At 35.7% G+C, this 14,459-nt stretch overlaps 1 protein-coding gene across 9 annotated transcripts in view; it reads right to left on the bottom strand.

Moving 5' to 3' along the window:
• Positions 1-10,462: 10,462 nt before the first annotated feature.
• SYT1 (synaptotagmin 1) overlaps positions 10,463-14,459 on the bottom strand; it is a 662,757-nt gene continuing 658,760 nt past the window's right edge. For all 9 annotated transcript variants that reach the window (XM_074270846.1, XM_074270847.1, XM_074270840.1 and 6 more), the window contains one exon: positions 10,463-13,985. In XM_074270846.1, the coding sequence (XP_074126947.1) occupies positions 13,779-13,985 (207 nt within the window). In that variant the 3' untranslated portion in view covers positions 10,463-13,778. The remainder of the gene's footprint in view (positions 13,986-14,459) is intronic.

The raw sequence follows: 14,459 nt of genomic DNA, 5'->3' as shown, positions 1-14,459 counted from the left end.
ATAATAATACATGAAGTACTCATTATATGCATTGTGCTAAATTCTTGAGATTTAAATAAGAAAAAGACAGTCCTCACCCTCAAGGAGTTTATAATCCAATTAGGGAAAGACAATATACAAAAGAGAGCTGAAAAGGGGAAGGGATGTGACAGAAAATACCTGATGAGAAAGCATGATGATGATAATGATGATGATAATGGCAATGATGATGGAATCAAAATGAAGCAAAGCAGCTGGTGACAAATGAAGAGATGGCTGGCATTTTGAGCCTAATTATAAACAGAGGTAAAGGGAGAATTTTTTGCTTCTATTTCAAACTCTCCAGTCACAGGGGTATGTGTTCTGAAGCTGAACAAATCTCTAGAATGATGAGTTTCTGTCTATAAGCTTATCCTAGATAGGGCATAATGCTGACATTAAGGTGGTGGAGATGAAACCAAGGAGAGCAGCTGATGGCAAATGAACACAATATATTACACATATATAAAGCATGTCACATGATTATGTATGATATTTAATATATATTATTGGCATTACTGTGGGCATGATTTTGTACTCTGCATTGAAACTATAGAAGAGAGAGAGAGAAAAGGAATAAGGAAAGAGAAAGTGAGGAAGAAGATTATGAGGGAGAAAGAAACTTATTGACATCATATTTTGTTTGGCATATGTGACATACATAGGAGGTAAGGAAGAAAGGGCCAAGGGAGAAGTCAGAAAAAGTACTCTAGGAATGTGAGTGATATTAAATAAGTCTGGAAAGACATTTTAGAGTCAGATAGTGGAGAGACTTGAATACCATGCACAGAAGAGAGCCATAAGAAGTACTGAAGGGAATGTAAATGTAGAGAACAATGCTGTTATCATCTTGTTGGTAGCGGTGGAGAGGACAAACAGTTGGTCTTTGAGCCAGGAAGACCTAGATAATACCCTGCCTCTGACACATACTAATGTATGTGTCAGATAATATGCTCAATAATCATTCAGTGATCTGGCAGAACTAAGACACAGTTTGACAATACCATGATACTATACTTATTTAGGAAAATAAGAAAAGGTTTCATTAAATCAATGTCCCATACAGGACTTCAAAGCCAAATGAAAGAAATTTCCTCACCATCAAGTTACAGGACAAGCTGGGTTCCGAGAGTGCAAATACTACTGATTCTACCCTACAGGCATTGACATTAATGCAACAAATGCATTTGTACACTCAAATCATTGTGCAAACATAAAGATATATGCTAGTGAAAGTCTGTCCCAAAGTCAAGAGTCCAAAGTACTACAATAAAGTAGAGGCAAACAAAAGTTTTCAAAGTGATCGTGCAATAAAAAGATGCACTTATTTCAATTCACACAAATACAGGCTTTATTTTGGTGAGGTCAATTAATCTCTTAGTGTGATAGGCAACTTTTTTGGATTATAAGGACTATAAATTGCAAAAAGATGCCTATACTTTGTATTGATCGAGGGAATTTCTTCATTTGGGAGTTCTTGATACCAATAAAAACAGAGATTCATTTTCTGTCTGTCTCTCCCTTCTTTCCTCCCTGTCTCCCTCCCCGCCTTACCCCTTTTCTCTCTTCTCTCTTTTCCTTCCCGTCCCTCTTCCCTCCTCCTCTCATCCCATATCCTTCTGTGTCAGTCTATAGATACTGAGCTATAGATATCCCTATTGCCATATATATATATATATATATATATATATATATAGTATAATACATATTATAGATAGCAAACTACATAAGTGAATTTACATTTTCTTATATAATCATCTTGCTTGTTCTTCATGCATTTCATATTCTTCTCGCAATGTTTACTGATTATTGTTAAGTTCATAATATCAAAAAATGATAGACTAAGAGGTTTGCATTTTATTGTAGAAGCAAGGAGGAATCCTTGCAGATGTGTGGTCAGACCTGTATATTGGAAAGATTGATAGTTTAATAGTTAGCATAGAAAGGGGAGACCTTAGAATTAAAACACTAGTTAGGAGGCTATTATGATAGGTTATTATAAGAGGAGATGATCTTTGATAGATGGTGATGTAGGAGTAGAGAAAAAGATACAATGCAGACTCTATAAGACTTAGCCATTGACTAGATATGGAAGATGAGGAAAAAAATCCAAAATGACTTCTGAATCTTGAATTTGGGTAACTAGGAGGATGGGGATAACCCTGGCCAGAAATAGCAAATTTGGAGGGGGAGTGGGCTTAAGAGAGAAGATAATGAATTCTGGTCTGAATATATTGAGTTTAAATTTTGGGGAGTATATTCAAGTATATTTAAGGAATGGAATTTGAGAGAGAGGAAGAGAAATGTGGACTGGATAAATGGATTTGGACCTTATTTACAAGGGATAATTGAATCCTTGAATGTTTTAGGACATCAGCAAGGGAATTGTGCAGAAAAAATAGAGACCCTGATAGAATACCCTGACTACTTATTCCCTACTAATAAGGTGGTAATAGAAGTGCTCTCCTTATTTGCATATCCTTATGTCATTTTTTTGTTGTTGTTATTCTTTTCTACATATGGCACTTAAAATTTTCTACAATGTGGTTCCTACTTTCCAGCTTTATTTCACATAATTCCCTTTTGTTCTTTGTATACCGTAGTCAAAATTATTACCAGGGTCCTGACCTTGACCTTTCACCTATCATTTTCAATTTCTATATCTTTATACGTCTCATTCCCACTTTCCCACCCCGATCATGGCAGCAACAGAATCCTTCCTCCCCTCTACCTTTCAGATTACTTGTCTGATAAATGATGATGCAGCTCAGAAAACTGAGATGGAGAGAACAGATAGGGAAGAGAAAAATTGAGTGAGAGCAGTTTCAGAGTCTAAAAAGGAGAGTTCAATCCAGATGGGAGGAAGTAATTCCATTTTCTCAGGATACATGAATAGGACAAACGAGTACAATGTTATAATGGAGTCAGCCTTGGCATTAGGGTGAAGGAGACAGGGTGAGCACTGAATATTTTTTATGAAAGAAAAACCATCTTCACATATTTCACTCCCTACTATTCAAAATCTGAATGTAAACTAAGCCAGTGACTGAGGGAAGGAGAAGGAGAAAGCCTCTTGGCCAAGAGTAACCGCATGGTACTGTAGAAATAATACTGGAGCCAGAAGATATGGGTTCAAATATTGTTTCTTATGCTAGATAGACATGAGATAAGTCATTTAATATTCCTGGATTGTGTGTTTTTAAAAATTCAACCATAATCTCTCTGAGTTCCCTTCCACCTCTAAATTTGCAAACATATAATCCTAGAGATGACTATCATTAAATATAATTATATCTACTGTGTTATAGAAATGCTTGTTTTATTTCTTAAATTCAGAATAAAATAAATTAAAATTTTAAAAATGCTATAATCCTAAGAGAAACACTGTCCTTCTCTTTGGATAGTGTTTCATTTTAGGAAAGAGAATAATGTAGGTCAGTCTGGTAAATCTGACTTTGTCAGGTTCTATATCAACTGAAGGACTTGATTTGAGCTTAATGGTTTCCCCGATCCCTTGCTGGACCCCCTAATCAAGCAGAGTTTGTTTTATTTTGTTTTTGCTCATAGAAAAGCATTCACAAGGCAGCTATCATAGACACCTGTGTTCTTGAGCCATGTTTTGAGGTGGCTATTTGCAAGTGTCCTGGCTCTGAATCAGTACACTAGACCTGCTTTGAAAACATGCCCAGCCCTTGGATTAATACCTGGTACAGAGGAAGAATTCACTAAAGATTTGCTGCTGCTGCTTAGTTGTGAACTAGAGTAGGATTTCTGGATTATTGAATGACTTAGGGCTACCCTGAAAAAAACTCATCAAGATCTTCCCAAGTGAGATGTACAGCTGTGGGAGAGTCTATGGATAATCGACTACCTTTAGAGAGTGGGAAAGTAGAGGAGGACAGATAGGTGCCTAGCTATAAAATTTTCTTCCTGACATTTTGAACAGGTCAGTGAGCAACCAATTTAATGATGCAGCCATGATTTGTCATCCTGAAGGCTTTAAATTGCTCTTCACTTCCTCTGTAGTTTAATTAATTTGGCTTGTGACCACAGAGTCTTGGAAACTGCAAAAGAAATTGGGCAACCTTGACACATAGGGCAAGATTTATAAACTGTCCCAATGACACAGAGAGGCAGTGAGGCTTGGAAGCCAACTAGGATAACCTGGTTTCCAAGTCTTACTTCTAACACATACTAGTGATGTGATTCTGGCAAAGTCACTCAACTCCTTTTCCTATGGACAGCTCTCTGAGAACATGTTATGGAGAAGGCACAGATAAGCATTGGTAGAGGGAATGTTTTCAGTGGAGAATTTCCTTTCATCAATAAAATCACAAGTCCAGACTCTCTCTCCTATTAGAGAATAGGACTAAAACTGAAAAAGATCTTAGAGGTCATCTAGTCTCCAACCCCTTATGGTGGTATAGTGATTAGAGTGTCAGGTCTGGAACTGAGTTCAAATTCAGCCTCAGATACTTCCTTGCTGTGCTTTTCACAGTCAATTATTTTTCAAAAATGACATGAGTTGGGAAAAATATTTCAGATTAAAGTTTTAATTAGAGTTAAGCACAAAATCTCAAGAAAATAACAGAAATAATGCATTGAAAAGTTACTATAAATGGGGGAGGCAAGATCATGGGAAAGATTGCTTCCATTTATAAACTAAGTAACTCTAAAAAAATGCTCAGTCATACAACTAAATGTCTGAGGCTGAATATGAATTCAACTCTTTCTGACTCCAAGCCCAATGATCTATCTCTTGGCTGTTTCAGTGAAAACTACCCTCATCTGCCCAGGTTGCATGTACCTTCGGATTCTAATGTTTATTGTGCAACAAGAAAATGATATTCACACACATGTATTGTACCTAGACTATATTGTAACACATGTAAAATGTATGGGATTGCCTGTCATCGGGGGGAGGGAAATAGAGGGAGGGGGGGTAATTTGGAAAAATGAATACAAGGGATAATATTATTAAAATATATATATATATATATATAATAAAAAAATTAAAAAAAAAAAAAAAGAAAGAAAACTACCCTCATTCTAGAGTTATAGCACTTAGATTTTAAAACCTGCCTCTGCCGCTTACTTTTTCTATTGTTTGTTTGTCCTTTCCTTACCTTCCTGGGCTTCAGTTTTCTCCTCTATGAAATGTGAGGGTTGCAGACTTTTTAGTCAGATTTTCTTGGCAAAGATACTAGAGTAACTTGCTATTCCCTTCTCCAACTCATTTTATAGATGAAGAAACTGAGGCAAACAGAATTAAGAGACAGCTAGGAAATGTCAGACTCATGAAGATGAGTCTTCCTGATTTGAAGCCCAGTGTTCTGTCCACTATACCACCAAGCTTCTCTAGAGAGGAAGGGAAGGACCAGGTAGATATTGCAACCGCAATTCACTGTCTCAGTTCACTGGGGATGCTAACAATCCTTCACCCCAACTCCAGTAGAAAAGGAAGGTAGAACTGAGCCAGTAAGGGGATAACAATAGGTTAAAGGAATGAGTACTGAATGGTTCAGTGATAAAGCCCACCAGTTAATCTAATACTTAGTTTTAGAGGGAATAAAGCAATTTTCTTTATTGAGCGAAGGATCTTTTTTATTTTAGAGAAGTGTACAGGTATGTGTGTTGATTTATGAAGATTGAATAGAAGACAGCATGCTTTCCTTGGTTTTCTTTTAGAAAATATCTATGTTGGGAAATAAGGGCCTAGTAAAGGTCATAGGTAGAATATTCAAATAGCTGTAGCTCATGGGAACACAAGAAAATAATCACAGAGATTCTAAACACATCATTGAAAATGGGTATGGATGGATGAATATTTATAAAAATATAAACTTCCCAGATTAACAGAAGAAAAAATAAATTAAGTAATTTAACTTACTAAATAAAGTAAGTAATTTAAGTAAATAGTTCCATTTTAGAAAAAGAAATTGAATAAGCCATTAATGCCTAAGAAAAATATCTACAGCCAGATGAGTTCACAAGTGAATTCTACCAAACATTTAAACTAATTCCAATACTATGTAAACTATTTGGAAAAAATGGGTAAAGGAGTCCTGCCAAATTCCTTCTATGACAAATATGCTACTGATACCTAAACCAGGAAGAGCCAAAACAGAGAAAGAAAATTAAAGATCAATCTCCCTAACGAATATTGAGGCAACAATTTTAAATAAAATATTAGCAAAAAAGTTACAGCAATTTATCAGCAGGATAATACATTATGACCAAGTGAGATTTATACCAGGAATGCAGGGCTGGTTCAATATCAGAAAAAACTATTATTATAATTGACCATATCAATAAGAAAATCAACAGAAATCATATGATAATCTCAATAGATACAGAAAAATCTTTTGACAAAATATAGCACCCATTTCTTTTAAAAACACTAGAGAGCATAAGGATTAAGGGAATTTTCCTTAAAATAATAAGCAGTATCTATTTAAAACCAATAGCAAGCATTATTTGTAATGGAAAGAAGCTGGATGTATTCCCAATAAGATCAGTGATGAAACAAGGATGCCCATTATCACCACTACTAGTCAATATTGTACTGGAATTGTTGGCTTTAGCAATAGGAAAAGAAAAAGAAATTAAAGGAATTATAAGAGGGAATTAAGAAAATAAAACTCACTCTTTGCAGATGCTATGATGATATACTTAGAAAATCCTAAAAAATCACCCAAAAATCTACTGGAAACAACAGCTTTAGCAAAGTTGCAGGATATAAAATAAACCCACCCAAATCATCAGCATTTCTATATATTACTGAAAAAGCCCATCAAAAAGAAATAGAAAGAGAAATTCCATTTAAAACAACTATGGACAAAATAAAATATTTAAGTGTGTCTACCTATCAAGAGAAACCAAAGAACTATATTAATACAATTACAAAACACTTCTCACACAAATAAAGTCAGATCTAAACAACTAGAAAAATATCAGTTGCTCATGGGTAGACAAAACTAATATAATAAAAATGACAATTATGCCTAAATTGATCTATTTGTTCAGTGCCATAAATCAAACTGACAAAAATTTATTTTATAATATTAGAACAAATAATAAAAAAATTCATCTGGAAGAACAAAAGGGCAAGAATATCAAGGGAATTAATTTAAAAATGCAATGGATGGTGGCTTAGCAGTACTAAACTTAAAACTATATTAAAAAGCAGCAGTCATTAAAACCATTTGGTACTGGCTAGGAAATAGAGTGCTGGATCAGTAGAATAGATACACATGATACAATAATCAAGGCCTATAATAATCTAATATTTGATAAACCCCCAAACTCCAGCTTCTGGAATAAGTACTCACTATTTGACAAAAATTGTTGGGAAAACTGAAAAATAATATGTCAGAAAATCAGCATAGACCTACATCTCACATCCCATACAAAAATGTGTCAAAATGGGTACTCATGTACATGGGTGCATGATTTGAGCATAAAGGATGATAACATAAACAAATCAGGAGAACAAGGGATAATTTACTTATCAGATCTTTGGAGAAGGGAAGAATTTGTGATCAAAAAAGAACTAGAGAATATTATGAAAGGCAAAATGGACAACTGATTATATTAAATTAAAAAGGTTTTGCACAAACAAAACCAACAGAAATAAAATTAAAAAGGGAGTACAAAACTGGGAAAAAATCTTTACAGTCAGAGTTTCTGATAAAGGTCTAATTTCTAAAATATGTAAAAAACTGTGTCAAATGTATAAAAATACAAGTCATTCCCTAATTGATAAATGATCAAACAATATGAACAATTTTCAGATGATGAAACTGAAGCCATCTATAGTCATATGAAATAATGCTCTACATCACTATTGATCAGAGAAAAGCAAATTAAAATTCTGAAGTACTACCTCATACCTCTCAGGTTGGCTAAGATGATAAGAAAAGTTAATGATAAATGTTGGAAGGGATGTGAAAACTGGGACACTAATGCATTGTTGGTGGAGTTGTGAAACTCCAGCCATTCTGGAGAGCAATTTGGAATTACGCTCAGAGGGCTATAAAACTGTGCATATCCTTTGATCCAGCAGGGACACTACTGAGTCTGTATCCCAAGGAAATTGTAAAGGAAGGAAAAGGACATGTGCAAAAATGTAGCAGCTCTTTTTGCGGTTACAAAGAATTGGAAAATGAATAGATGACCAACAATTGGGTAATGGCTGAACAAGTTATGGTATACGAAGGGAATGGAATATTATTGTTCTATAAAAAATGATGAACAAGCTAACTTTAAAAAAGCCTGCATGAACTGAGCTGAGTGAAACAAGCAGGAATACATTGTATACTATAATAACAAGAATGTGCAATGATCAACTATGAAAGACTTGATTCTTAGTGGTTCAGTAATCTAAAGCAATCGCAATAGGCTTTGGACAGAAATGCCATCTGCATCCAGAAAAAGAACTATAGAGATTGTAAATCAATACATGCTATATTCACTTCTTTTTTTCTGTTTTTTTCCTTCTCCCTTGATTTCTCCCTTTTGTTCTGATTTTTCTCTCCTACTGTGATATATAATGTGTATTAAAATAAATAAATTAATTAAAAAAAAAAGAAAATGGGTATTATGTATTGATTGCTGAATTCAATGGTTCATCCTGCCAAAGAATTTCATGTTTTGGAAAGTGTCTTACTTTCTTTGTATTTTAGTGTTTGTTTCTCACCTTCTTTACCTTGATCCCTTCTTCAAAAGTCCCCTTTCCATTGTCTTTCTTTCTAGTTTTAGGTGAAGTGACTGAGTATCAGAAGCCTTTTTTTCGTGGTGAATATGTAATAAAGAGGAGGTGGGGGGAAAGATAGCAGCAACCATATTTGGAATTTCCAAATCAGAGAAACTGTGGGCATAAATTAAAATATAGACATGATTTTGATTTGTGTATGTGAATTTGTGAGGAGTCCACTAGCTCCCCAGTATGAATGCTAATGTAAAGAAACAGAAAAAAACAAATTGTGTAAAAACCAAACCCTAATACCCAAACTTCCTAAAATGAAAGTTATTTGAAAGTGCCTAAACCTCCTCTGGAAGGAGTGAGTTTTGGGGTTCCCAGACAGATTGGTAAGCAGAAGAAAATACTTGTTAGGTATATTGCAGAGAGAATTATTAGCCAGCTATTTATTCACCAAGATGGCCTTCTGAGATCACTTCCAGTTCTTAGATGCTGTGCTTACTGAGGATAGGCAGGAATCTAGATATCTGCCTTTAATGAATGACTTCCTACCACACACTTAGAGTGTACCACATAAACCTATTTTAGAAAATAAGTTGACTGTAGTCCCAATGTATGTTAATTTTTTTGCTTGAGGCAATTGGAGTTAAGTGACTTGCCTAGGGTCACACAGCTAGGAAGTGTTAAGTGTCTGAGACCAGATTTGAATTCAGGTCCTCCTGAGTTCAAGGCTTGTGCTCTATCCACTCTATCCAGCTGCCCCTGTTAGCTTTTTTCTCTCTCTATATATATAGAATATTTTTGACCATATTCACCTGGTTTTTTAAAAAAAACCAACTAAAACACTTTAATTGCCTATTTGTAAGCCAGTTTTTCATTACAGTAATTTATTTTTTAAAACAATTTTACAAAACCTTACGTTGCTTTTTCTTTGCCTGCATGGTAAATGTCATTTTGACAAATGCTTTCTCATTGCATGGTATGGCCATTTGCCCCATCTCTGGGTTATACAATAATTTTAACTTAACTAACAAGTTTGGTGATGGGTGGCATGAAACTTAGGAAACTGATGAAACTGATTCTAGAATATGTGGTCAGTGGTGATTGGAGTCTATGAAAAAATTTTTTTAATTCTCACACTTTTAATCAAAGTATTTTATTTATTTATTTTCAAATCAAAGTATTTTATTTATTTAATTTGCAGTATTTTATTCCTCCAAAGAAGTCTCTTTGCACACTGTGATTTTTGAATTGTTGTTCACTCTCTCACCCCTTATTACTACTAAGTGGGAAACAATGTTTTATCATTCCTTCTGAAAATGGAATTTTAAAAAAGAGACTTGTTTCAACCCCATTCTGTGCTAAGAGATATGCGTATGTAACTCAGGCAGGAGAGAGCCCCAGAGGACATATTGTGGGCACACTAGACAGCCTGAAGATGGGCCAAATGAATTGCCCATAAATACAAACAGAGAAACACATGTTGAGAATGACACTGCCTGAGAATGCTAGGAAGTTGAGGCCAAATTCTCATCAGGCTTTGTTTTCCCCTCAGTCAACTCCATATCCATTGATGTGAGACAAAAGCTGGCATTCAGCTGCAGGCTTTTATTTGGCTCCCCAACTGCTTCCACCAAAACCCCAAAATAACAGGCCATTGACTTAGGAAAAGAGATAGAGTTACTTATTCCACAGCTCAAGGTGGGGAAAGGGGCAAGAAAAGAATGAAAACACAGCGACATCAACAGGAAATAAAACATTTTTATTGAATATCTGTGGAATAGGTCAAGTCATTGGTAACAACAATCAGAAAACTACTGTGGGATTCACTACACAAAGTGAAACAAAATTTTAACCACCTCATCAAAAAATGAAGGTAAAATACAGCTAAAGTTGTCGGCTCGTGGGCCACGGGCCGTTATGGCAGGATAGAACACCCCAACGTTTCTACAAGATACAGAGAAAACCCACATATAGGAACACTCAAGCAGGCAGTAAATATACACAAAGGCAACTAGGATCTCTCTACAGCATCAGATTTCTAATACTTTACACAGCTTTGTCAGAAAGGTATATGTGGCTTATCTGAGGATGGATGGTCATCGTGGTCAAAAAAGCAGGTTCAGTCACTGTCATGGGAATGATGGCAGAGAGTACCAACCAATTCTACTACGGCAACAGTGTGTCTGGCAGTGTTGGAAGAGAATACATTAAGAGTACTTAATGCGATAGAGAATGTGTATTTATCTGGCAGCTAGAACCTGCTTGCTTCTGGGTTCTATGTGAACAACTCAAAGCTGGATATGATGAAGTTAAATTCTGTTATGCACAAACAACAATCTAAAAGTCAACCTTGCCCCTCTCTTTGGTAGGGTTTGGTCCCTTAAAATGGATGAAAAGAAGTCCTGTTTGACTTTTTCCTCCCTACACAGAGGCATTTATTCTCCTAGAATGCCTCCTCCATGGGAAATGAATGAAAAGGAAATTATGGCTTAGGGACAATAAAGTCAGGAGAGAGAATTGTCCTCCCTCTCTCTGCAATCTTGATTCTTCATTCTGTGCTTGTCCCAGTTCCAAAGAGTTTGGTGGCGTTTGCCTTGACTGGGCTGAACAACCAAAGGACGCACCTGATCCTTTATTGAGAAAATATAAAGAAAGGATCTCTATTCATTAGGAGATAGCTTGGAATGCCTCAAGACTTTTGTCTGGCAGCCCTAGCTGATTTTCCTTGGAATCAATGAGGAACATGGCATGCTGGTAAGAAGATAAGTATAATAAATTTGGAACACAAGGCCAAGGTAATATGTTTCTTATTTGTCAGGAAAATGAACTTTCACTTCAGAGAATTGTTGCTGTCTCTAGCCTGGTCAACCCAAAATTTGGTCTTGGGAGATAGAAAGAGAAAATCTGAAGTGATGTGGAAAAGGAGTTTGATGCAGAATGAGATGGTAGATTGCCCTTAATTTAATAAGGCAATGACCTACCAGGGTGGGTTAAGGTATGGAATATTGCACAGTGTTCAACAATATGCTGTGTGGTCCACCCATTCTCTGAAATTTCCCTGTCCAGTGCGTAGCTCTTCAGTTCTGGATTGGTCCATTTGTAACTAGAACTGTTGGTGCTACGTGGGCCTCCGGCAGTGCAGTATAGAAGGGAACGGCAGTATTATAACAATATCACTAAGGAATAAATTGATTGCTATCCACTGAGAAAACTAGATTTCTAAGCACACAAGGCAGTCACAGTGATACACAGAGCAGTCTTTTAAGACTCTTATGGAATGACGAATAGCTTCATAATAGTGCCATTACTACATAATAACATTGAAAACATTTAAAAACTCTTCCTGAAACGAGCATCTAGTATACATAAGAGGTTGCTTCAGTTTTCTAGAACTTGTTCTTTGTTTAGTTTCATCTTTTTTTTAAAGGACAAATTAAAACTCATTTCAGTATAAAGAGCATATAAAAAGATCACTAGCTGTTTGTTTTGGCTTTATTGAAGTGCATTCAGAACTATGGCTAAATTTTGTCCTTTTTTTTTTTTTTTTTTTTTTTTTTTTTGTCTCAATGGGATTACAATACTGTTGACCACAAAGTCATTTTGTGTAATAAGCACAGGTTGCTGTGTTTAAAAATATTCTGCATTCCTTCTAATCTGATTTTATATAATAAAATATTTTGTTATAAAGTCTAATGTGCAAACCCATTAAGAATTCATCCAGAATGGGAAATCTCCAATAGAATTCCCAGGATGCACATTTTATATAAAGGTAAGCACGGAGAGCTTCTTCTTGAATGGTCAGGTGGTATTTCATAAATGCTGATTTCTCCCCCCCAGTCTTTCCCTCCCCAGTGAAATACATGTACACACATACACACACACACACCCCACCAAACACCATCATATTATTTACTCTAGGTGCAATAATAAGAAATAATTCCTTCCATTCAACTGCTTCCTTGACTATTACGTGTAAAGCCAGAATTTCAGCTTTTTAAAGTATATACAGACAGACAAATGATACAGTTATCCCTTCCACATTAAGGAGGATAGGGGCACAGTTCCCCTAACCCTCCTATTTTGATGGAAAATCTCATGTAAAATCTGTAGGGCTAAATCCTTCACCTTCATTTGGCTTTAGGAAATCATATGAGGACTTAGCCTTTTCTCATTTGATGCCAGAGTCTACTAGAATACCTTTTTCTTTTAATAACAATTCTGCATTTCTAAACTTATTCTATGTCATCTGCTGGCATTCTTGTGTCATTTTCAGCTTTTTGTAAAATGCCCAAAAAATTCCCATTTAATTTCTTATGCTGACACATAATATATTGAAACCAAGATGGGGAAAATCGAGATGTGGAAGGGATAACTGGACTCTATTGACTTGTGGCTACGATTCCTTGAGGTCAGCTATGGAGCTGCTCAGATCATGCTAAGTTGCCTGTAAAAGAATTCTACAAAATGGGATTTACCCCCTCCAAGTGTGCAGTTTTAAGAATATCCAGTTATTTGAATGGTTCAGTTGAAAGCTCAGATTTGTTGTCCTTTAAGATGTCACTGTAACTGTACTAGTGCCTTACAAGTTGGAATTTTTGCTGGAATGCAGACGATACAATATTTAACCCTAATATATATTATCAGCTCTCCTATATCTCAGTCAATTTACATAATTTAAAATAGAACATCTTATTAAAAACATCTAGATATACACAGATTAGGAAACTCTTACAACATACAAATACACAAACTAGAAATAAATTTTTAGCATACTGCTATATACAACAGTGTGATACAATAAATAATTTCTGTCATGCTCTATCTACACATCATATTGCTTAAAAGAAGAGTAGATCTGGGGGGCAGTGGGGTGATAAAGGTCTTAGGGGGCTCTCTACATTTAAAGTTGTGCAAATTAAAATAGGATTTGAAGGAGTACTAATTTGGGTTAGGAATGCATGGCTGGAAATGAAAGGACCTATATTACTGAGGTATTTACAGATACTGGCTAAAGAGCACTATGTGGGCAAATGCAGAAAGGCTTCTTTTGTTCCCTTTATTTCTTGACAGCAAGCATGGCGTCCACCTCCTCCTCTACCTGTAAGGTGTGCCACTGTGCAATGGGTCGCCTGGGATTGGCCAACATGTCTGACCAATGTCGCAGCTCTGCGCCGGTGCTGTTGTAGCCCACAAAGACCTTGCCGATGGCATCGTTCTTGCCAATCTTGTCATAGTCCAAAACAGTTACCACAACTTGCACTTTCTAAAAAGGGAGAAAAGAAAAAAAGAACAAAGAGGTCACAAAGAGATTGGAGCCAATTCTTCCTGATAAAAGCATTCTATGTTCAAAGGGGCTGGAAATCAAACAAAATGAATACAGAATGGTCAATGGCCTTGCCTATCCAACCACCGTTGTTCCCTCAGTCCCCTGTGTCTTTCCATCTGCCCTATAGTTGAACTTTCTTTTATTCTTGTCTTCCTCAAGTAGAAAATATGCTCCATGAACATTTTATTAGGGGGAGTTTGGTTCACAAGTTTTTATTTGTTTTTCATTGTCACAAGGGAGGCCTCAGTCTGGGCTGCAATGGGAAATAATCCATGCAAAGACAAAAGTCATCAATTAAATATATTTTTAAAAATTATTCTAATTTTTAAAAAGTTATCAGTCATCAAACATTCATTAAGTACTTCACCAAGTACAAAGTACTGATCTGTAATGACTTTATTATTACCTAAA

Source organism: Sminthopsis crassicaudata, chromosome 5, assembly GCF_048593235.1.
Source record: "Sminthopsis crassicaudata isolate SCR6 chromosome 5, ASM4859323v1, whole genome shotgun sequence".
Lineage (NCBI taxonomy): Eukaryota > Metazoa > Chordata > Mammalia > Dasyuromorphia > Dasyuridae > Sminthopsis > Sminthopsis crassicaudata.
This window is presented reverse-complemented; position numbering and strand designations above follow the sequence as displayed.